The 25,589-nt window shown below is 40.0% G+C and overlaps 1 protein-coding gene across 4 annotated transcripts; it reads right to left on the bottom strand.

Moving 5' to 3' along the window:
• Positions 1–464: 464 nt before the first annotated feature.
• On the bottom strand, positions 465–24,292 carry DLGAP5 (DLG associated protein 5). 4 transcript variants are annotated; one of them, XM_075503890.1, is made up of 19 exons: positions 24,248–24,292; positions 20,579–20,829; positions 19,037–19,245; positions 18,512–18,604; positions 17,664–17,748; positions 15,514–15,618; positions 14,275–14,345; positions 12,326–12,621; positions 11,786–11,907; positions 11,574–11,703; positions 10,522–10,607; positions 9,747–9,907; positions 8,100–8,192; positions 6,647–6,866; positions 5,237–5,486; positions 4,829–4,886; positions 3,269–3,437; positions 2,827–2,876; positions 465–1,768 (listed from the first exon to the last, which is right to left on the bottom strand). In XM_075503890.1, exons 1-19 carry the CDS (start codon positions 24,259–24,261, stop codon positions 1,646–1,648), a joined length of 2,586 nt encoding a protein of 861 aa, XP_075360005.1. In that variant the 5' UTR covers positions 24,262–24,292; the 3' UTR covers positions 465–1,645. The 4 variants fall into 4 exon arrangements, with proteins under 4 accessions (XP_075360005.1, XP_075360007.1, XP_075360006.1 ...); XM_075503892.1 differs by having other exon boundaries at positions 11,574–11,640; XM_075503891.1 differs by having other exon boundaries at positions 24,173–24,290.
• Positions 24,293–25,589: the final 1,297 nt, after the last annotated feature.

Here is a 25,589-nt window from a genome sequence, read left to right as displayed (position 1 = left end):
CGTGTGCGAGTCAAGACCAGTTTCAAGGGTGGGGAGGTTTATTGGCAAGTTCATCTCATGAGTCAGGCTGCTAACAACAACAACAAAAAAAAGTATGTTCCCGTCGCTGTGAGTCATTCTGCTGGTCTTGGCTGAAAAACAAGAACAGCGCAATAGCCACTGCTGAAGTTTTCAAGCATCCCTTTGGCATGTCTCATACTCTTTTATACCAGTTGCTTCATTTATACTTGGAGATGCCAAGTTACAAGCAGCACAGTGTCGAAATTGCCAGCAGCAGCCTAGACCGGCACGCTGCTAGCATCGGCTTAAGTGTATGCGTCAGATGTCAGAAATCCCTCGTTACCACTATTCCTTGCACAGTGCTGATGACTGACCAGAGCAGGCAAGTCATTAAGAGCTATCTGTCTGAAACGATCCGGATAACTGGAGTTTAGTAATGAAGAAAGTTGATTCCAGCACAGTAACACCATTAGCTTCCTCTATTTATTTCAGTGTAATCAGTACACAGCTTCCAGGTTAAAACTTACGTCAGACAAGCTCCCCCAGCTGGAGCGGCAACGCTTTCTGCTGAGGAATTTGAATTACCTTCGCTTGGTTTAAAATAAAAGGCTAGTGGAAGAACGTGCGTATTACACTAAGGTCACCATTACAAGAAGAAGCCCAGTCAGGTATTTGTTAAAAATATAACTGGAGGTACTTTAATACTCCTACTTGAATACAGAGTATATATAACTGACATGCTCCTTGTGCATAAATATATTACAGTCCAGATAAGAGAATGCATAAGGAACAAGATACGAGAAGAGGCTGAGGTGAACATGTCAAGCGTTCAGAGAAAGAGGTTAAGAGATTTTCACATGAAAAAGCAAAGAGAGAATAGGGTTTGGCTTGAAGGTACTTATGATATTCAACAGATAACTGTGTCCTTACAGGAAATAATAATCAATGCCTATTTTAATACACTGCCAGGAAAAGACAGTGTCTGACTTTGAAATCCTTGCTCTGAGATAGTTTCTACTATTACAAAGCAAGTGGCTGTTAAACCCCAGCAAGACTCCCACAGGAAAGAATTCCACGCATCAAACCCTGCCACATCTGCTGCTGAGGCGGAGTTGTTAGTGCACAGAGTACTGGAGCCTAAGGGTACAACAGTACCCTCACAACAGCGATTTGAGTATGAAACAGTGCTTCGGGGGAGGCAACGGGCTGAGTCTTACCCCCAGAAGGTGCCCTCGCATCAGAAATAGGGCACAGGTACAGCTAGTCTGATCGGCATCTTGTAATAATAATTCCTGAGGTAAGGTCAGGACAGAAAAGCTTAAAGATGAAGAGTTTTAACAACTTGAAGTAGACAGGAAATACATGAAGTTATACAAAAATAAAAATATTTCAGGTTGTAGTCAGAATATGCAATCATTGGATACAGCAGGTATAACCAGCAAACACCCCGCTACTAATATACAGCAGCACTTACAGTGCATAATGACTGCACCATAAACCAAAGTATTTTAATAAGTTCCGCTACAAAATACTGCAGGTATTCCTTCTCCCAGAACACAGTTCAAGGGTAGCAGACTGTATTCCAGATATCCTCTGTGGTTTTTTTGTTAATATAATGTACACATTTTGAGTTTCAAGTCACTCTTCATTTTTCCCCAGAGGAAGAAAGGGGAGAAAATACAATAAGGTCAGTGAACGCTTCAGCTGCCGCAAACTTCTGGGCTTTGCTCTTGACTGGAGTGAAGGGAAGCTCAGCATCCAGCATTGGCTGTGGGAGAAATCAGAGAGCGAAGTAAGTGTCTGAGGAGCAATTACCTGCTCTGCAAAACAGCACTGCAATGACACACGGAATCAGCTACTAGCAAACTTCCCTGTCTCTAATGACATCTATCTAAACACCAGCCCAGCCATAATTACTGTCGGGCAACTCCTGATGTACGCGAGGTGCCTGCCTGCTCGAGAGGCCACTTAAACATCATGGGACAGAAACTAGCAGGAAATGCTGCTGACAAGGGAACAGCAGAAGCATGCAATTCTCTTGCCTCTCACTCAGTACTGCGGACGCATCGCAGCTTTGGAATAAGCAAAGCACGGAGCCGTCAGGCAGATCTGAAACCTGCAGCGATTCAGTAGAGGTACTAAGTATACTAAAATGTGCTTGCTTATATATCATACTGTTTCAAAGCAACAGCCACGGTTCAAAAATCACGTGCCGCTGTAAGTACCGTGACTTTCCTATGAGAAATTTTGCAAGCTTATTTCCAGACATAAAATAAGAAGTGAATATGTGGTCCATTTAAAGCAGGAACCCATATTTTAAAGAGGACTTTTCAGATGAGACCAAGGAAAATGTACACCCAAATTCTTTTAACAATTTGAAAGTTTTTGCACACCTACTTTTCCCTGTTGAATCTTACTTCCAGCTCTAAAAGATAAAGCTGTAAGAAACAAAGGGATGGGACAGACCTGGAAAACTCCAAGAAGGAAGTGGAAGGGAAAGCCCAGGCTGTTCATTACATTAGTAAATAATTACACAGAAATCCACAAGAAATATAATTTAAAGGATCAATCTGATAAGAATCAGACATTCTTTCTTCTGTTACAAATGTCTTGATTCACCCTACACTCATCATGTGCAATAAGGAGTAACAGTGTGAGCCCGAGCAGGGAGACAGGAATTATGGCTTGTGTTTAAAGTTATATGAACTGGCTTGATAACATCTTAGAGTTTAATTTACTTTGTGCAGTTACTGATTCTGTAGGAAAGGTTAACAGTACTGCAACATGCAGATTGTCTTAGTCAAATAAACGTGAAGGTCAACTTACCATATCAAAAGGATTTCTGTCAATGGATGTCAAATCACTACATGAAACATCTGAAAAATAAGAATATTTCATTTTTTTAAAAGAAGTTAGTCTGATGTTGCCAAAGCTGCCAAAACAGTATTGTTTTCTGCATTTACTGAAAAAAACCCCACCCTAAACTGTCTGTATTTACTTCTACTTTGAGCCTTTTACATTAGCTTTCTCCTTCACATATCACATGGAAACTACACAGAAAAATCTGAGGGGCACTGTTTGCTCATGTGCAACGCACGTGTAAGTCATACTAGCTAAAGGAGGTTTTGCTAACAGCATACATAAATTAACCAAGCTACGATGACAGTGATTTCAAAGAGTAATATTTAGACTACCATAAAACTTTCAAATAATCATAAGGCTCCAGCAATACCACACAAACTATACTGAGCAGCTTTAAGGTATGCACCTGTTTGATGTATTTTTGGTTCTCCAGACTGAGCAAAGTTAGTCTCTGTGCAGGTCTCCTTCTCCGGACTGCACATGACAATATCTTGTCCTTGTTGTTCTGCAGCAGACAGTTCCATCTCTTCCGTGCCATCCATTACTTTTAATTCACTGCCAGAATTTTCCAGCACCTGAAAAAGAGGAATTTTAACTCTTCCTTGCCCTCTGAGAGGCTAAGATGTCTGCAGTAGCTACCTTTGCTTCCCAGAGAGCCAAAAGGAAAGCATCAGTGAAATCAGATGGACATGAGGCAGCACCTATGGCACTAAGAAGCTTTCTTATTTCCTGTTTTGTCTGCAATAAAAGGAAGTTTGTCAGCTTTTGATGCAGAAAGCACAAAGGTGAAGAGACAGCCAGAACATTCAAGGGATGCGAGTTTACAGAAACCAGCATGTCCCTGTTACGTCAAACCAAGTCCATACATCTAATCTGCAAGTTTTATAGATGATTCTGGAGAGACAGGGTTTTAACTCCAGACACTGTACAAAGGACAGAAAGGACAAGGCTTGCAGCTTAACACTGTGATCCATTTCACATTAAGTATTTCCCAAACACCCTGGTAAGCCTGATAATCTCTTGGAGAGTATAAAGGAAGTTCTTCTGCTTGAAAGAAGATTTTGAACTTAAAGTGCCAAAAACATTCTGAGGATGTTCTCTAATGAGACTTTACCTCAAGAAAAACCTGTCAGCAATACTGAAAGTTAAAGATTATCACAGTTTTCCCCAGAGAGCAACATCACCAACAAGCAATTTCTCATTTGACAGGGAAAGGATGAAGTAAAAGGCATAAGAACAAACTAGTAACCAAGATTATTAGTATTTTTTTTATTACATACACAGGGAGGTGGGGGGAGGAAATGACTGCCGCAGTCATGCACAGATCCAAGCACTAACAAATAAAATTAAGATACTCCATTTCCAATGAAAGGTACTAAAGGATGATAAACTGCAAAGCACTGGCTTTCACTGGGTAGCACAGTATCATCTAAACTACAGAGGCTGCATTCCTGGTTTTTTATGGCTACTCAAACAGGCATGTCACCAAGTCCTCAGACATTTCAGGGCATGGATTTCTGAACTCTGATACCTGTATTAGTAACACCGCTCTTGCTATACCTTTAAACAGCGTAACAGCCCAATGCTCTGCTATGGCAGCACGAGGACCCAGACAGCTAAATACTACTGTTACCTTTAGTCATGGTCCCCAAATGCAAAAGCAATTAAAAAAATTCACACCAGAAAACAGGTAGTGGACTTCAAAGCAACATTGTTTGTCCAAGCAACAAGTGTCATCATACAGCAGCCAACAAGAGATAGCTCTTTACTAGACAAGGTCCCCAAACTGCAGCAGTCCCTACCTATGTCCATACTGAGAAGGAAAAAGCACCAGCCTGAGGAATACAGAAGATATATAAATGAGGAATTGATCAGAAATTCAAGCATCTGGGGCCAATAAGAACTTTTTTTTCCCCTCATAATAATAAAATATTTAACACACAGAAATGAACTAAGCATGGCTTACCTTAGTTTCCTCTCCTGTGCCAGCAACAGGACTGTGTTCTTCTGCAACTACGGAAATGCTGAAATAGAAACCAAAATGTCTTCATTCTTCTCAATCACCTTCAATCATCTTTTGACTTACTCAACTGATCTTACAATCTGTTCTGCAATTACACTTGCTAGTTTGGCACTGGTATCAGCTATATCAAATTTTCTGGGCAAAAAATAAACTTCTACCCCAGCAGCAAAATTACATTTGGGCAAAGCTCTTAATATTTGCTTGAGGGAAGGAAAAGACACAAGGACTTTGCAACCTTTATCACTGTCAAATTGAAAGGTAACATTTACTGGGTATTAATATTAATTCTTTCAGTTAAAACTATAAAATTATTTGTACAAAGTTAATTAAAAGCTGCCTTAACATGTCTACCTTTGTTCAAGAAAACCACCAGGGAGTTTTTCCAGTGGGGGAGTTTTTCCAGTGGGAAATTGGTGCATTTTCAAATTTTGTGCTGGGTGGAAGCCTTCGAGCACTGGGGGTGTTTGTTTTGCAGTTGTGTCCTCAGGGTTACAAAGAACGGAAGGAATGCTCTGAAGCAAAGCTCTACTGGATGATCTTGGAGTTGCCAGTTTTTCAGAAGTCCGCTGGGAATACCTCTGAGGCGTCTTTGAAAGCAAGCCTGAAAAAGCACGTTTAATGTTTCATTACTACAGCAGTTTCCAGAAGATGAAGTTAACTGTTTGTTTGGATTCTAGCTAGGAACACTATTGTTTTCTGCTTGCTGAATTGTCTTATACAAATATTATATTGAAATCTTTATATATACTGCAAGGAGAAGTTGAAAAAAGGTGACAGGAGTAGGTCACTAAGTTACAAAACTACCTGAACTCCAGCTAAGCAATTTAGTAATGGCTATCCCTACACAAAGAACCTGAAATAATGAGACTTGCTGTTCTTATTAAAAAGTCCATCTGGTGAAAGCTGTCATTAATTTCCATCTTTTACATCAGATAATTTTAATAGAATTTAAAAGACACAGATTCAGAACTGATTCTTAGAACAGATTCTCTGCTAGAGCTTGCTTAAACCCAGTGTGGCTCAAAGCTTTTCAGAAGGTCTCCTCTACTAACAAGAGGCATACAAAAAAATTGCTAGTCTTGTGATGAAGAAAGAGATTGACACAAAAAAAAATAAACTGGGAAATTGAAAGTCAGCTTATGAACTAGAAATGGGAGAGAAGCAGAATGGTTCCCAAAGAGTCAAGGATTACCGACAACATTGGCTTCAGATAGATTGCAATAAGATAGATACTGAAAATAAAGTTGTATTTTGAGCTCAAAAAACCCTATTAAACAGCTTTTATAGCAGACTGGAATTATGTTACAATCTTGTTGAACATGAATACAGATTACAGGTATACTGTATTTGCAGCTTCGAAGACAGCACTGCAAGAGATTTAGTTCAAAAAAATCCCAATTCCTATCTTACAAATAGAGGACATTAGCCTGCATTGACTTTGATGAACCTTTTCATCAGCTAAGTCTGGGAACACTTGGATTAAAATTTGATTGTTAAACACGCACTGAAAAAAACATGAACCAGCTGCTTTTACCTCTCTAAGCATAGATTTCATGTTGCCATAATCACTCAAATCAGTACATTCGTGTAGAACAGTTTACTTTGGATCCCTGATGAAATTAACCACTAGTTGAAATATTTATCGTGTCCAGTACTGGAGTTGTATCCAGTATAAACAGCATAATTCCTCTCCCCAATGAGACTGGTTAAACTCTCTTCAGTACTTGCAGGTCACAGAAATCATGATTAAGCTTCACCCACCTGGAAAGGTTTTCACAGGGCTTTCAATTCTGAAAAATCCCGCTTCAAAAACCACTTTTTCTACTTCTGGTAGCTTCTCCTGGTGCGTACAATCACCAGCTCCGTCATGCTTCATTTTATCCCTCATAGCTGCTTTTATAGCAGCAAGCCGGTTTCGGGCAGCAGTTCTTCCAGCCGCTCCCAGCTTTGGTTTAGACACTCCATTTGGAATAGTCTTTTTCTGAAATTGTAAGAAGGTCTAGGTCACATCTGGAAGCTTCAGATAGAAGCAATTGCACATGAACATCTACGCAGCTGCTGGCCACACAGAGACAGCAACAGGCATGCTGGAGACAAGGTCTCCATTCATCTCCAGAATCTCTTGGACTGCCATTCAGCTATTAAGGTTAGTTTGTGATGACAATATTAAGGATTCTGCATACTCAGTCTGCAGTTCAGAAATACTCAGTACAGTTTTTTTTCCTAACAAAGCCAGTTAACATGTTTTAAAACAGTGGGATACAGGGACTCCTAGTGGCAGGGAGATAAAGTCACCGCAGGACCGACACCAGTCAGCCAGCGAAGTCTCTCCTGGCATTCAATTTTTCGAAGGAAGTTTTGTGTCTTGTACCATCTGTAGGGTTCTGACATTCACAGGCAGCTCACACAGACTATACTCCTTCCAGTTTCCTGTGCCTGGAGTTTCTAATCGACCTTCATTATCGTTCTTATGATTAGTTGAGCGGTCTCAAGGAACTGGATGGAGTTTAAGCAATGTGAATATGACCTGATATTCAGTCATTAGAAGCAATTATATATTCCAAACCAAAGAATAGATAAAATAGGTTACATTAAAGCTTATTTTGCAATCAGAAATAACTTATTTTGGATAGTGTCAGAACTATTTGTGCTTAGAGAATTAGTAGCATAATGCTACCCATGGTATTGTATTAATGGCACACCATTATAATTTAGCACTCACGACTCAAAACTGGCAGTCACTGCCAAATTCCTGTGTGGTTTCCTTTTCAGTTAAGTCAGTGCCAACACCAGTGGCCCAGAGAAAGTGTTCTACATCTGAAGGGTGAATTTCTATTCTAAATTTAACAGATTTGCCTTACTAGCAAAGAGTCCAATGACTCCAAAAGAGTCATTGTTAATTCTTAGTTCTAACTTTAACTTTCAGTTCAAACCTCTTTTGGTTCCTAGCCAAAAGAGGCAACTATCATTACAAACACCAACTACCTCAAGTGCACTTGGGAGATGCAAGGGAGAAGGGTGCACCTGGAAAGGAATTTCACTGAATTTTCAAACATTAACATCTAAAGAAGCCAGATGAGTAGCGCTTTAGAAGGAACTTCCATTTAAGAAGAGTATTCACTACTGCAATAGCAGCTTACTAGTTATTTTAGATATTTCACCACACTGTTGCATCTTGATGCCTTAGGAGACAAGCTTTAGGGGCTATTCATACCTTGACAATTGCTTTGCTTGGGACATCAAGTGGTTGCCACTCGTTGTCTTGAAGCTTCTTCAGATCATCAAATTTTTTATTCACGTCTTCTATCTATTGGAAATCCCAGAAAAGTCCAGGTTTAATTTGCAAGACTTCTCAGATTCACAATAGAACAGTGTTTTCATAAAATCAGGTAACAAATTTAAGCGTAGTTATGCATTTAAGTACTTTTGCTTTAAATACAGAAGCAAACCAAACCACCAACCGATATTAAGCATTAAATGTTCTCATACAGTTGACATGAAGGTTACGCTAACATACACAAGCTTCAGATTAGATGACAAGACTGGTGTAATTTCCATAGTTTAAAGGTTAGTAGGGGAAGTATAGAATCATTCAGTAAGATCTAACATCTTAAACGAAGGAGCTGGTTTACAACCTGTTCCTGTGCTGAACTTAAGCACTTTGACAATGGTTGCATTTAAGGAATGCAAAAGAACACATTGCATTAATCGTTTTTATACCAAACAAGCATGAGTCTTCCATTATGTAAGAAATACGTCATGCAAGCTTGTTTGCTTCTTTGAACTGCTAGCCTGAACAGCTTCCTGATGCAGTTTGTGTTTTTTTGTGACATCCTGTGACTAAAGACAAACTAGCTCTGCAGCATTACCTCCTCCCTGACTGATAATGCAACAGCCTTGTTCTCCTTAGGCTTTGTAATGGAGACATGTGCCTCATTTGCTAGTAAGGCCATACAAGGCTTACGTACAGCAGACTGGTCACTGAAGTGACAAGTCCTTTACATCTTCCCTGAAACTCAGAGGACACAAACAAACAAAAAATGCAAAAAGGGACAGAGTTAGTAATTCTGTTACTCCAAGTTTATCTAAGGGAAAGGTGGGTATGCTCAGGAGAAATTTGAGCTGCTCCCAGAAACATCGTAAGCACAGGTAAACCCTCTTATTCAAGTTACAGTTTCTAGCAAAGTTCCCCTCAAATATCTCTGATGTATAAGCAGGTCACACCCTTACGCCTTCTGGAGGGAATGAGACCCCTAAAACTAGAACCTTAAGAATAAATCTGTATTTGCATTTGATTTAACTAGTTACAAGTTCCTTTGTTGAATGCTGATTTATAAATACTGTCAAGAGCTATTTTGATCTTTTAGAATATTGTATTTCATTCTGAAACCAATGGAAGCATCAAAAAAGAAACAGAGATGAAGGTTTTCTACCACCTAAGCTCACCCCTAAATAAGGTTATTGTAGTTTCTGCATTATTCTCACACTGAAGCCTGGAACCCCTACTTTTCAGGTGAGCTCCAGGAATTTTCCAAAAGCTCCTAGCTTTTGGTCCAGGTAGACATTGTGACTGTATCCTCACTCCAAACCAGAATAAGACTTGGCTACATGCCTCCATTCTAGAGAAAAACAAGATAGGCCACAAGAAGACACAACAGATGAACAGGTCCATGAATTATAAATCATAGTATACCAGCTGATACTATTCACCATCAGAAAGTGTTAAATAAGAATCTGCGTTTTTTACATTAAAAAAAAAGTCAGACTCTCAATATTCAAAAAACAAAAGAATAGTTTCAATCCATTGCTCATAAACAACCCCATCAACTTTATTCTAGTAGGTTAACATGCAAGTACATACCTGAAAATTAACCATGTCCCAAAATCCATCTAAGTCTGTACACGTTGTTTCTTTTTCACCCCGTTTAAATTCACAGTTATCCACCAGGCCTTCAAACTGTTTAAACCTTTCTGCTATGAGCAGTCTTGTCTGACCAACTGTGGTGCGAATAAGATCTTTAGCTGATAGCAACAAGAAAACAATAAAGAAAGTACATCTTAGAATAATCCATCATTTCACAATTGATATTAAATAAGTCTTTGAAGAGTCTGGAATTTGTTTCTTGCTTGAAATAATTTCACCTATTGCAGACTTGCAATACAATTCAGATAGAGCATACCTACCCATTGAACTGCTCTAAACTTGCTTCTTTCAAAAAAATGTTACTATCTCTGTAAGTCTTTAAGCTAAGCATTGACAAGCCATCTTCATTTTCCCAGATGACACTTATTCTACACTAAAACCTAATTTTATTTTAAAAAAAATCAGCTTGGCTAAAGTTCATGCATTTAAATATACTTAAAACCGCCAACAGAAAACCTATTTTGATATGCACTTTGTTCACTTTAGTGTCAAGCATTACCATGTCAAGTACTACACATAAGCTCTAGTATTAGGCGATAAAGCATGCCGTTGTGTCTTGAGGCAGATACAACTCTAAACTTTATCTAATACAACTTTTACTAAGTGCTGTAGACAGTGCTATTTTGCAAATATATTCAAATACACATACTTCCCTCTGTCCCCTTCAGTTACCATAACATCCCTTCTAATGCCTATTACAGTTTAGTCTTACCATCCTCTGGAATGTCCAGCTCAAGTTTTCCATCCCACTGGAGGCACTGAGACACCAGCCTCTCTGTTTCAGATCGAAGAACATTTCTAAAAATAAAGGGATATTGGAAAAAATCAAGGTTTGGAGAATTTTCTAACTGCTGTCACTACTTGTGACTGTTCATGGTTACTATCCTTTTGCTTTCAGAGAAGCTACACTGCCTTTGAGCAGAAGCCATTAGACTGTTTTAGTTTGCTGACTAGCTGAGATGCAATTTCTCTTCTACTGCTTTCAAGCTTGTTTTTTTTTCAGACAAGGTGTTAGTCTCCAGAATTTTATATTCTTTACTTGCACTAGTGTCCTGGTTTCAGCTGAGATAGAGTTAATTTTCTTTATAATGCTGGTATGGGGTTATGTTTTGGATTTGTGCTGAAGACAGTGTTGATAACACAGGGATGTTTTAGTTGTTGCTGCACTGGTCAAGGACTTTTCAGCTTCCCATGCTCTGCGAGGTGCAGAAGAAGCTGGGAGGGGACACAGCCAGGAGAGTTGATCCAAACTGACCAAAGGGATATCCCACACCACATGACGCCATGCTCAGCATAGAAAGCTGGGGAAGAAGGAGGAAGGGGGGACGTTCGGAGTGATGGCGTTTGTCTTCCCAAGTCCCCGTTATGTGTGACGGAGCCCTGCTTTCCTGGAGATGGCTGAACACCTGCCTGCCCATGGGAAGGAGTGAAGGAATTCCTTGTTTTGCTTTGCTTGCCTGCACAGCTTTTGCTTTCCCTATTAAACTGTCTTTATCTCAGCCCACGAGTTTTCTCACTTTTACCCTTCCGATTCTCTCCCCCATCCCACCAGGGGGGAGTGAGCGAGCGGCTGTGTGGGGCTTAGTTGCCGGCTGGGGCTAAACCACAACAACTAGCAATACAAAAAGGGAGAGGAATGTGTGCCTACTCAGGTCACTGCTGACAGGCACCAACCACCGTAAGCTAATCTTTACAAGATGTCTTGTTACTCATGTTAAGGACCTCAAAGTGGACAACAGGGAATTGAAACAAATGAACACAAACCTGAAATAGGGCACATCATGCTCTTGCTCCCTTATATCATCTGACTTGGTTTCAAGCGGTGTTATATCTGTAGAGACAGGAATTGTTTCATTTGATCTCCAAATGGAAGTTTTGTGATCTGATTCACTTGCTGAAAAATAGGAAAGGCATTTGCTCAGAATGTGGTGAAAAATAAAAACATTGGAACAATAAACTAAACATGAACTTCATACCTTTTTCTCCTTTCAAACTTGTAGTGATTTGCTGTTCTTGAATGCCTTTACCAGCAGGTGAAATTTGACTTTTTAAATTAGGCTCTTGTGCCTTAATTTCACTGGATTTTTCAACTATATTACTGGAAACAACAACAACAAAGTACATTTAGAGTTAAGACACATTGAGAAACTGACATCAAATATGGCCAGATACCCAAAAATGCCCCATTTGCTAGGCTATCTTACATTCAACACTAGAGAACGCGAGCAATTCCTATTAAAATTAATAAATCTGTGCATAGATATATATGGCACAAGTCCCTGATATATGGAGCTGCTTTACTTTAAAGCACAGACAGGATTATACATTATATAGCTTTCTTTGCTGTTTTATTAAGCCCACATTTGATTAAGCAATAATAGCAGCCGTGATGTTCAGGTGTTTCAACAACACAACAGTTTGCTACCCAGGGAATCTCTCTATAGAAAGCTGATGTTTTCTGTAGCATCACAGAGAGGTTCACTTGCATTTTAGGCCATTAGAAGAAAGAATCTTACACTGGAGATTTCGAAAAATCCCAGAAGGCATCAAGTGTCAAAAATGCATTTGCCCTAGAAGGAGTCATGGGCGTAACTTTGTAGGTCGCTAATCCATTTAATGGCTGAAACACAAAGTTTTGAGGTGCAAAAGAGCGTGTTCTGGATCTCCCTGGCGTAGAACTGGTTTTGTTTTCCCTTGAGGTCTGTTCCTGTTGAAGTTCTACTGACACTGAATGTTTAGAATCAGCTGCAGTATCTTTCATCGCTGGGTCCACTTGAGCATTTTTATCCACTTCACGTTTAGAAGGAATTACCTATAACAGCACAAATAGACAAAGCAAACATGACATTATCAAATCAATAAAATGTTTATTATAGGCATGGGCTGAATTAGAACATGACTGTCTGAAAAGCCATCAGGAAGGCAACAGTTTCAGATAAGTCACTTTCTACAATAGCGTACGTGTACAGAAGTCATGATTTACCAATAAGCCCAACTGGTTTTGACACCTGCGAATCATTCTAGCAACAGCAATTGCTACACTACGAGGAATGCAGAGATCCACTGAAGGACCTAAAGTAGCAGAACTCCTTGCCTACCAAAACAGTAATTGAAATTAGCAAACGCTCGCTCCCACTGCTAGAAAAAAAAAAAATGCTTTAAGGTGATAAGCTCCTCAAGAGCAGAATTACTGTCTCCAAATCCAACTAGGCCTGTTGAATAATCACAGTTTATACACATAGTCTAATCCAAAGACTGAAGAACAAGCTAAAATAAGCTGATAGCTGAGGAATGCAGCCCAAGACAAGTGCAGTTAGGACCACAGAATGTCATTAAAAGAGGAGAAAAAGTTAATCAACAAGTTGAATCCACATTCCTATGAGATGAGTGACCAGATAGTCATACAGAACGCATTTCTGAGATACCTATATTGAGATACTGTTAGCTCAAACCAGCCAAAAGAGCTTAGATTGTTTTTCAAGAAAATATGCATCTTCAATCCACTGTAAGTCTTGTAATACTTTAGATACCCCTGCTTGGAACGTAAGCCTTGAATTCAACTTTTAACACACTTCTTGTAAGGAGATAACTGAGGTTACAGCAAGAGTTTACCAACCGGCAGCACAAAGCAACTCCTGCCTGTGAAGAGGTACTTACCTGAGCAGAGATCTAAGTGCCTCCTACTCAAGACAATACTAGAGCACAGCTGCAGTTATGGAAACAGGAGTGGAGATGGGAGGCGTGAGGGAGACATGAGGTGAGAGGGAATGGTGGAGTGCAAAGGAAAAAAACAATTGATGGTTCTCCCACAGGACTGTCAGTACAGGAATGCGTAGGCAAATTGTTTGGGAACCTGGGCTGGAGGGCTACGATGAATTCACATACTGCTGTCTCTATGTAGAGGCAGGAGAGTTTTGTTGTAGCAGTGACACCGAGAACCAAAATGAATGCCTTTAATTATGATATGTCTACCTTGCAGAGAATAACATTTCCAGCTTTATTTTTTTGTGGTTCAAAACCTAAAAACGCATTTATTTCTTAGCTTCTGAAGTCTCATGTTGTTACCCTAGCACGAAAAGGATACATTCAGAGCATGTTTCAAAAAGGAATAAACTGCACAAAATTTACAACTGCTAGATGAAACCGGCAAAGCAGGGCTTTTTTTTTTTCCACTAGTTAAAACATCAGGCATGAGATATGTCATGTAAGAACTTCTTGTCTAATTTAAAACGTTGTCCAGATATTGATCAGTAACCAAGTCATCCATATAAGCAAACTACATTTCATCTTAATTTTAAAAATATGGCAATATAAATACATACAGCTTCTTCCCAAAATCTAGCTTATTAGTGAACTTCTTATTACTTCTATGCTTGAACAGAAGTACATTTGAGCTACAATTACTCTGTTATTGGCCCTTAAATCAGTTTTACTGCTTTTCCATTTTAAATATTAAATGACCTACCTCCGTGATGTCAGGTTTGATTGCTTTCCTCTGCTTTCCCACATTTGCTGTCTTTCTTTGTGACTGGTTACCTAGAATGAGAGAAACTCCCAAAGGTCAAAAAGGCATCCGATTAAGATAATCTTTCACCAAAAGATTGCCATAGAAGTCCAGTGGTTAGAGACAGGGAGAGACTGTTTTGTTTCTTGGGCGAGAGGTGGCTAGAGGGCAGACACTTCATTGCAAAAGTTCATTCAAAAGAAAACCTGGCCTAGGATTTAACAGCCTATTAAGAGATGTATCACCGAGAAAGGAAAACAGATTCATTAAGTCATTAGTCTTTAGATGTTGTCATATACTAAAAATAAAAGCCACCTTATTTCCTTAAAGGCTGAAGAGATAATGTCAAGCCAATTTGAGTTCAGATTTTTAATTTCTATATGGCATAGGATTTCTATGGGTGAGTTGAAACCAATACTAACACAGCTATGCTTTCAGCCTAGGGATTAAATTCTGTCATATATAATACAAGAAACACTGCAAAACATTCTAGAGAATATCCTGAGAACAAGAATATATACTAAAAATTTCCCCTTCAGTAACCATCACGTTCCCCTGTTCTAGTAAACAGACAAACATGGACGAAGAGAAATTCCTGACCTGAACAACACAGGCTTTCATCTCCTCCAGAGGTATCTGTTCCTGATCACAGACTTAATAATCATATGTCCTTAAACAGTGATACACCAAACTGCCAAATCTTTACCAGTTCTGGTTTTGTTCTTTCAGTTTATAATTACCATATGGATATTGATGCTCCACACTGATGGATTTTATGGGAAACTGTCCAATGTTGGTTTCAACATCTTGATTTAAATATTGCAATAGAGTTCCAGATGAGAGTCTAAGTGATATAGTATTTAGTCCTTTTCTTACATGACAATTTGGCACGATTTACATACAGTCTATCTATTCAAAGGAGATAAGTTACACAGCAGAATGCAGTGTGCCAAGACAGTTCAGAACAAGCTGATACGCACAACAGAGTGCCTGAGAGATGAGCAAGATCCTAAAGACAACAGAGCTGTCTTAGTATATCATTTGACAACGAGTCTAACAGCAGCATATAAACGCACATATGTTGTTTCCCGTGCTCGCTTATCCAGTACTAGATGGTATCTCTTTACAGCATGCTATTCCAAATACTTACACATCAGGCTTGAGCTACACAAGCAGGACTATATTCACTGCCTTGCTTACCAGTAGTTGCAGCAGTAGCTGTTGTTTTCAGCATCTGCCTAGCTGCGGAGGAGGCTGCTCTGGTGATTCTTACATTTGAGGCTGTCTGGACTGCAGTCTGCAACACTGTAAGAAATGTTAATTCCAGAGATTTCAAAGCTTAATAAGAAGCTGCATTCAAGTAATATAATGGAAAGTTTACGTTTTGTAGAAATCAGAAAAGCGCACTAGCAATTATTAGTTGCATTAGTTTGCCAGAATCAGCAGGGTTTTTTTGTCAGGTCAGTGCAAGCAGTGCTAAACACGGACAGCACAGCTCAGCCTCGGCACCAAGGCAATGCTCTGAAGGATCTTGACTGAAGATGGTTTTGTTGTACAGTAGTACCTCCAGGACCATCAAGGTACCAGTGTGCTAGATGCCATGTACAAAGCTTAAGGAACCCTTCTCACTGTTCCCTGCAATCAGAGTCAACATCATCCCCATTTTACAGATGAAGCTTTCTAGAGTAATAACTTGCCATGGTTTTTCGCACAGCTGGAAGCTTAAGCAAACCATCTGTGTACAAAGTGATGCCCTGGTTGTTATATGAAAGTATTCTAAGGTCTGAATTTAACGTAATCTAACAAAGTATTCTTAAGAGGAATTGCTGCTGAAATATTTTATAAAATATGACAAGTTCATGCACTGTATTACCCATCTTAATCATTTTCATCTTTGTATTTTAGTACTGTTTCTAATATCCTTCAAAAATTATAGCATTCTCCTGCACAGAAAAATTTAACAGGAGCTCTTTATACCTTCCCTCTCTACATCTGCCTGAAATCTAGTAGCCCCACCTGGTTACAGTTAATGCTATTCAAGTTTTTAATGTCAAGATGCAATTCTGTGGAAGCTAGAATGACAAGTTGGGAAAAAAAAAAACCCTAGATAAGTAACTATAACATTTGATTTATCCAAACATTCACTTCACTAACATTTTTCTACTAGTGTTTAAATACATATAATGCATATTCTTGATTCAGCAAAAAAGGAATAATCAAGTCTAGTGGATGACAGTTTTTCAAAAATTAAATGTTATATCAAACACTGATAATAGATCTTTTCAGTATTCAAAGGCACTACTGAAATTTATTTAAATAAAGGTCTGCTGCTTGCTGATTTAATTAAAATTAGCGATGCAAAAGTCATTTCACTCTGAATTACTGAATATCTTGCATTATCATCAATATTCCACATGACTTAACCATATCTATTTAAGGCATGGACACTACTGTGCTATCAGGAAGAATTTCTAATCAAAAGCATTCTACTCCCTTAAAGGTGGCATGGGTTGGTTTTTATTGTTGTTTTCTTAAGAAATGTATGTAATTGTCACGTAGAAAGTGACAGATACAGAAGGGGCTGTTGTAAAATAAGAAAACACAAGATTGTACTTGTCATTTACTGAAGAAGACAATCACACATTTACTCAGTTGCCCTAGCGTGCACCAGAAGTTTGGACTCCTAACATTATACACTAATGCACTTTACCAGTAGGCTTATCCTGTTCCAAACCTTTTTCAGTGCTGATTTACACAAGCAGTTTCATTTAGAGACCACAGACAACAGCGTGTCTGCTGAATAGACAGAAGAAAGACTTCACTGAAAATATTTACAGCTCATACAATCAGCTTGTTTTCAGGCTACCCACAATACCAAGGAAAATTCATATTTTACTTATGTCAGCTATTCTTCATCTTTCCAGGTGTAGTCACTTGCTCTTCTGCAATAGCAGCAGCTACTACATGTGATTTTTCTTAGAGACAAACAGGCAGCTAGCAGTCATGCAGTTCTGCCTACTGACCTTTTCCTTCTCCCTCTCCTAGGATGAATAATCAGTAACCAGGACGGCATTAAGTATCTCGCATTCCATTTCCCCCGGCCTACAGAGGCAACAAGTACGTGCGATACCTAGAGTCACACGCTTGATAATCTGCCAGCCGCTGCCCTTGTCATAGTTGGTAGGAATGGTCGTCGTAAGAACTCGTTTCCTACACCCAAAAATGTACTAGGGATCTCTCCCGAAGATGTTCCTTGCCCTCCCTCCTGCAATGTCACAACTATTGAGTCAGAAAAATAAAACAGCGGTGTCCTTTCAGATTCAGATGTAGGGATCGCTCTACTTACATACCTTTCTCTTTTTCAGTCACTTTGTCTGTACTCATCTGTTTACGTCCTGCTTGTGTAGGGCGCACACTGTGCCCGTTGGCACAGACCTACAAGAGAAGATTGTTTTTTGTGAAGTATCAGATTTCCAGAAATGAAGTAGCCTAATTTCTGTCATCTATCCTAGGTGCCAGTAAAACAAATGGTCAAGTAATTTGGCACAAAGGGCTTTAAAAAGTAAAGAGAAATTAAGGATGTCTAAAATAGCTCATTTTAAACATGTGTTGACATGCATTATACAAAAATCAAGAATTTGCCAGAAAAAGAATGAAGAAAAATATTTAAGAAACAGTTTCAGTTTACTATCAAACTAGGTGCCAGTTACTATTGCACCTTAGTACATATTAGGTGCTTTAAAAAACAGTTTTCAGACAAAAAAAAAAATCAGTATTAAACTCAGTCATCCCTTTGTAAAGTTATGACTGGAAATCCTTCAAATGCATTAAAGTTTTGTAAGGCAAGATTGCTAGATTCAAATTATAGCTTCTTTTACAGATTACTGCTGGTGAAATTCCTCAAAACCTCCTACTTTTTTTAATACTTTTTCAATACTTTTTTGTATTGAAAGAGGGATCCGGAAGATCAGTGCACTTCTCTGTGTTTTACTGACCTAATCAAACTCTCTGTAGTTCAGTTCAGCACAATGCACTGTATCAGCTTGCTGAAAGCTTTTGTGACCTAATTTGTCTTTCTCACCCAGAAAACCTCAGAGACAGCACTCAACACATAAGCATACAACTCTGAGTTATGGTCTGAAGGATAATGGCATCCTTTTCTCTAAATTTATTTGCTGAAATGTATATAAAAACAAACCGTAGAGTGCTTAGATGCAGTTGGTATCACAGTTTTTTCTTCTTGGTTCTTGGCCTTTGATCGAGTAATCCTCCCGGAGAAAGCAGGAGCGGCCTGGAAAGATCCCCAAGGAAACAAGAGTTAACGTACTCCTTTTCCCCCCCATCACTGTTAGAGTGGGCAAGAAGCCTAAGTGTGAAAAACAACATGCCCATGCAAAATGGGGTCAAGTGTGTAATTTGAAAAACTTTCAAAGTCAAGCAGACTAAATAGGAACAAGTTACCAATTCCAGTTTTTGAACTGAGAACAGAGTCATAAATACAAAAACCAACCTACCACTAGTACTATTTCTAGCTTTGTTTTTTTAAAAAAAAGAGCCAAATTACTCCCTTACTGTTCCTTATTGTAAAATAAGTATTTATAAAGTATTTACAAAAGAAACTGTTTTTATGGCATAACATACACATAATTTTGTATACAAATAGAAATTTTAATCTAGTATACTACATATACTTCATTTAGATATTTAATATTACTCTTATTACCTTATCTCTTGGCTTCACTATCACTGGATCTTCAGGTACAAGTGAAAGAAATCCAGGTGCAGTTGGTCTATATAACCCAACTTTAAACACACCCTTTTTTGCTTTCTCTCTCTGCTCTCTCAGTTTTCGAAGTTCCTTTTCTTCTTTATAGCGCTGGAGCATTTCCTTGCGTTCATTAATCCTCTTGGTGGCTGCGTTTGTAGATTGTTCTGAAGCAAAGATGGAAGACAGGCATGTTATAAAACATTCGAAGATATTTTTCAGCCAACAATAAGCAAGTCAGAAAATTCAAAAAACTTTTCCAAGATAGAAGAGGAACATACTAAGTCAAAGAGCAGAAGACTGGCTGGAATCTGTGCTTGCAAGCTTCAATTAAAGTCTTATAATGCAAATACATGTGATCTATTAGCTTGCTAAAAGCTTAAATTCTCTTAATTGTTTTAACCCTTCCTACTAAAAGAGTATTCAATGGTAAATTGAAACTTGCAAATACACCTGCCCAAATCTGCACCTGAGCAATACTGTGAACTCATACCCATTTTATAGTGTACAGGCTGTTCCTGCAAGGTTACTGATATTAAAGTTAACACTAACTACTTATTTAGTTTATTTGTATCAGTTTCTCTATTCAAACACTTGTAATGTCATTGAAAGCTGAGGTTTAGGTCACCTTTAGATATCAAAGTCTGCCTCAAGCTGAGAATAAATGAGGCAGAAAGAATAAAACCTTAAGATGATGTGAAACTTGAATTACATGTCTATCTGAAAAATTAGTATCTACTTAAAGTTAAAATTTATTGAAGATAATCAAGATAGAAATTTCTTAAATTTCATATTTGACATGATTACATAGGGATTGCACTCCTTCTGCCAATAATCTTCTGCTATCAAAATACTGAAGGTGAAAATATTTCTCAAGAAATCTGTTAACATTTTTAAAGATTAACTTAATTCCCTAGGCCATAAGAATGCAGAAGAGTCAGGGAGGCAGAATTCAGCATATATGCAGGCCCTATTTTCTGGGAGGAAAGAGAAGTCATCAAAACCTAGCAATTTTTAAAATAAAATTATACCATGCATTTACCCATTTATAATCATATATACCCAATTATAATATACATATAATATATAAAATATATAATATACCCATTTCTAAGCATACTTTAAGCACATGACAGACACCAGTTATATGTTAGATGAGATTTTAGATCAGGGTTTTTCACTTCTTGAACAACAAAGCAATCATTAAGAGACTTCCCATGGAATATTAATAGCAAAATGCATTCTTCCTTTAGCTGCTACAGACGAGTCAGAGCAAAGCCTCATTCATACCACCAGAGCAGTGAGGAGATAAAGCTGTATTAAGACTTGATTTTCTTAGCAGTTCGAAGAACTGGTAGTAGTCCATTATTTTTTAAATCTTAAACCTTTTCTTCAAATTAAAACGTTGACCACAATTAGGCTCCTGTGATAATATTACTAAATCTACTTAAAGACATTTTTAACAATTTAAAAAAAGCTTTATAGCAAGTCTTTACTTACTCTGTTTTACACTGCTGTTCTCTTGAGAGCACATTTCACTTGTCTCATTTATTTGAGAAATTCCCCTCTCTTTTGAGCGCTGAACATTGACATCTGCCAGTCCAAACTGTCTGCCCTTTTCAAACAACTTGTGCCTGTTCTCCTTTTGAAGCATTGATTTTCTGCGAGCAACTTTTGTTCTGAGGGTTTCTGTACTCAAATCTTTTTTGTATCGACTGGCAAACTGGGAGGTAGCAGCCATCTTGATGACCCTAGACAAAAATCATCATGATTAGGAAAAAAGCTGTCATGTTTTGTTTTGCCCTTTTCATTAAGAGTTTACACGTTCCAAACAAAGCAAGCCCTAGGTTCTTTGTTTCTGCATGTGTACCAGAGAAAAAGCAAATGACAATTTCAGCAATGAGTCTTCATTATTTCTCTTTATTTTATGCATTCAAGGGGCTAGTTTGTTTGTGATCAACAAGTCTGACACAGAATTAGTAGGGGACGCTGTGTCACTGCCAGGGATTGTCTTGCTGGTCTGTTTTCAGCACAGATGGTTTTCATGTTAAGGAGACAAGCAAGTAAATGACAAGGTTGTAGGACAATACTTGGAAGCAACATTGCCACTGAGCATTGAGATTATACCCTATCTGATGGCAAGGCATTTTTGTCATGCATTGGGAGTACTTGGCACCATTTCCCAACCGAGTCTCCAGGATGCAACTACAATACAATAGCGTTTATTTCAAGCAGGATTTCTCTCTCAAGCAGGATTTCTCCCTACTTTTTTTAACCTGAGGAAGACTTGATGTGAACATCAGTTGGTCCGTATATGTTGTGCTAACAGCAATGGGAAAAGCTCCATCCCCTGCATCCCGCTGAAGCCTGTCTTATCGAGGGTTTTCATGCTTTCTTCCTGGAGAGAGGGTCAGGATTAGTTCTTGTGATTGGCCTTACTCTGACTGCCACCTCCACCAGGGTCTTTTAGAATTCTCATCTTCCATTACTCACAGAAAACAGCTTTACAGTAAGGAGGGTGACAGAGCTAAACTAAAGAGCCAACAATTACTCATTGACCAGTAAATTGGTCACTTACTGAGGTTCTTAATTTCAAGACAGCAAGTTTTGATCAAGCTCAAGGAATCATCAGTGAACTGGACTGAAAAGATCAGCCTTGACTATGGGTGTACAGGATTTCTTAAAGTCAATCCCCTCCTCCTCCATTTGCTACCGAAAGCCAAAAACAACACCAGCAGCCTAACTGAAAAACCCAAACGTCAGAAGAAAGAGTACCAAAATAAACAGAAAGAGTACAGAAATAAATAAGAAAGTACTCTTAAACTGTATATACTTATGGAAAAAGCAAGCAAGGAGAGAATCTGAGCTGTCGTAAAAAGGAATACAGACAAAGTCTGTTCAGATACAGAATCACAGAATCGATTAGGTTGGAAAAGACCTTTAAGATCATCAAGTCCAACCGTAAACCTAACACTGCCCAGCCCACCACTACACCACGTCCCTAAGCACCTCAGCCAAACGTCCTTTAAATACCTCCAGGGATGGTGCCTCAACCCCTTCCCTGGGCAGCCTGTTCCAATGCTTGATAACCCTTTCAGTGAAGAAAAATGTCCTAATACCCAGTCTAAACCTCCCCTGGCGCAACTTGAGGCCATTTCCTCTTGTCCTATCACTTGTTACCTGGGAGGTAACCATCACTGCTGGCAGCAGCAGCTCCTTGTGCCCCACTTCATGGCAGCATTCATGGAGTGAGTAACTTGTATAGCACCAACAGTACCTGCACAACCATCTGGAAGCGCTTGGAATAGATACTGGAGATAACATATGAGTCAGAAATCTAAATGGGTATATCTTGCTTCTTTTTTTCCAATACATTCAGTGCTGCAGGAGAGCAAAATGGTCAGTGGAAGTGTAAATGAGCAAATGGGAATAAAAAGCTAAACTCAGCTCAAAGCACTCAGTTCAGAAACTGGATCTCTTCCACGTAATCCTGGAAGAGCTGGTGCATGTCAGTGCCACCTGATTTGTGAATATCTTACATTTCATCCTGCATCTTACATTCCAACTTTCAGAAATTGATTAAAGATGCCAGTTAGTTAATAATGATTGCAAATGATCAGACTAACTCTACTGTAGTTCATAGATCATATTTGCCTTGCTTTACATGTACATGATTAAGGAAGGTTAGTTAGTTCATGGGCATCTCCAGTCCATCTCCATCTTTGGACTGATCTTGTTAGTAATTCCCACAGAAAACCATGCAGAAAACAGTTAGTGGTAATATATCCCTACTATCTACCTCCTAGAAGAAGCAGGCTTTTTGAGCCCAGTGGAGGAAAATAATTTCTAAAAGCATCAAGTCTCTACACTCCTCCTCTGTGGACTTGCAGGACGAATTCCCTGTGTCTGGGTCTCCTTAAACATGCTCTTTAAGTACAGCCACAGTCCCTCCAGAGTGCAAACACAATTTTTAATTTACCTCAATGGAAGGTAACATAACCTATATCTGCAGACTATATGTTGTTACCTATCAGGCAAGCTTACAGAAAGCTGCATTTGCCTTAAACACTGATAAATATTTAACACATTTAAAGGATTTTTATGCTCTACCTTCTACTTTGAACAGTATTTTCCTCGTTACTGGAGTATAAGTCCACTTAAGGCCTTCTCCCATGAATAAGCCTCAAGAGCAAGTGATCTACCTTTCAATAAGTAATCCTGCAGCAGAATTCATCTGAAACTTGAAGAAGGCAGATATCACATAAGCAGAGACAGAGAGAGAGCTTCCCACAAAGGTATGATTAACTCATATCCCAGGTCAGCAAAAGCAATGCAAGATTACCCACGATCTCTTCAGGCTCATTAAAAATATATGGCATGCTCAATGTCCTAAACATCTCTTTAGGACAAAAAAATACCTGTCTCCTTTTCTTTCCAGGTTATAGTTTCTGAGTAGTACCTTGCCCAAACAGGAGTCTAGAAGATTAATTGGAATTTAAATTGGCATAAATTCAAGTTAAGACTAGTAGCAGGAAAAGGATAAAGGGCTTAAACGAAAGGAAAGACTTGGGACTGGCTAGCGTATTCTACCAAGATTAAAGTTGAAAAATTAGAGGATTGATTTTTCTTAAAAAAACAGTGAGGGAAAAGAACCACTTTTGACCAGCAAGACCACAAGAACCATAGGAGCAATACGGATATGAAAAACATTTCAGTGCACAGTTCGCATTTTTAGCCCGAATAGCGACGAAGCAGAGCGGGAACTGCAAACATCGCTATTTTTAGAGCAGGAACCCGGCAAGTGTAGGTACTGAATAAGGCCCAGACTCAATGGTTTCGAGACGGGGCCCCGGGGACCGCGATAAGCTGAACACCATCTTCCAGTCCCCTGCTTCTCATAGCGGCTCCGAAGGGCCGCCGCCGCCTCAGCCCCTCAGCCCCTCTCCGCCCCCGCCTCGCCGTGCTTTCGGGCCAGCTCAGAGAGGAGGCACCGCTGCCAGGCCGCCGGGACGAGGCCCCCGCCTCAGGACCCGCTCTCCCACCGCCGCCGCCCCCAAGCCCCCCTCACCCCAGGCGCCAGCAACCCCGCCATACCTACGCCGACCCCCGCCGCCACGATCTCCTCAACCCCCGCAACGCCGCCCGCCTCGGCTCACTTTCAAATCTCACCCGGCAACGCTCATTGGCCAGTCCCGGCCCACCCACAAGCTCTCATTGGCCCGCTCACGGCCGACCGTTGATGGGCAGAGCCGAAATCCCGGAGCAGGCTGTTTATTGGTCATCTGTGATCGCCACGCTTGATACTCATTGGCTGCGCTGAGCATTTTCCCCCTCGCACTTGCCGCTCATTGGTCGGCGGCGTGCGGGGGCGAGGCTTTTCCCTGGCGTCCCGCCCGCCGTGGGGGCGCCGCTCTAAGATGGCGGAGGGGTTACCTGCTCGCGGGGGGAGTAGTGCAGGCCGCAGCCTCGGGCTGCCGTGCCCTCACTCCCCACAGGGATTTTGGGGTAGGATGAGGGGCCCGCAGGCCTCGCACCGCCCTCCCAGCGTCCCGGCAGGCGTGTGTCTGTACCTCAGTGACCTCGCTGTGCCGCCTCCTGAGGTAACCGAAGCCGGGTTTACACAGGCTTTAAAGGGCTTGGGGTTGTGCCGAGGTTTGCTGCCTCTATATTCCCTCCTGTATTTGTATCGTACCGACCCTGTGGTTTGCTGGGGTGGGTTGTGTTTAACGCGATTCTCATCTGCAAGACGGTTTGTTCTGCGTGTGTGTATAAATTATAATCCGCGAAATCAAAATGCAAAAATGCTAATAAAGAAACCAGCCACTTGGTGGCACTGCAAAAATGTAGACGGCGTTTGAAAAAAGCCAAACAGGAAACTGCTGAGCAGCAGGCGTGATGGTAAACGGCGGAGGACAACCATACCTTTCCAACAGCCTAAAAACGCAGGACTTCCATGCGGCATTCCAGTAAAATGTCAGTAATTTTTTATATAAACGCGATCACAGTGGATGAAGACAGCGAGAAGAGGATTAAAGACCATTCAGTCAGAGCACAGAGCTGTTCCCCCCCAGCAGCCATCAGTCTTGCATCACTGGAGAGCGGCTCTGCGCGTCACGGGTTGCATCGGTCCGAGAAATGTCACCCCCCAGTTCCCTGTATGGATTGCCAGGGGTTACAGCAAAGATTTGCAAACACTGACCGTCCAAACTGATCCTACAATCATTGATTTACTATGTAGGTAATAAAAGACTACTATGGAGGTTATTGACTGCTGCCAGGTTCCCCAATGGTATGAAAAAGATCCAATTAACAGAGCTACAAGAGTTCATGTTTGTAGCCGCTGCCCACAGACTCCAGTCCAATGCAGTCCTCAGTGTTTGCTGCTTTGTGTTACTCCCCTTTTTCTCCCAAATCAGCGGAATTTGAGGGCATTCAGCAGTTCTACCTTATGATATCAGGATATAGTCCAATGATGTGAGCCATGCTGAACCACACGTTTTAGGGAAAAGAT

Source organism: Mycteria americana, chromosome 5 (genome assembly GCF_035582795.1).
Source record: "Mycteria americana isolate JAX WOST 10 ecotype Jacksonville Zoo and Gardens chromosome 5, USCA_MyAme_1.0, whole genome shotgun sequence".
Lineage (NCBI taxonomy): Eukaryota > Metazoa > Chordata > Aves > Ciconiiformes > Ciconiidae > Mycteria > Mycteria americana.
Note: the sequence above shows the minus strand (reverse complement) of the source record. Positions and strands in the feature narration are given on the sequence as shown.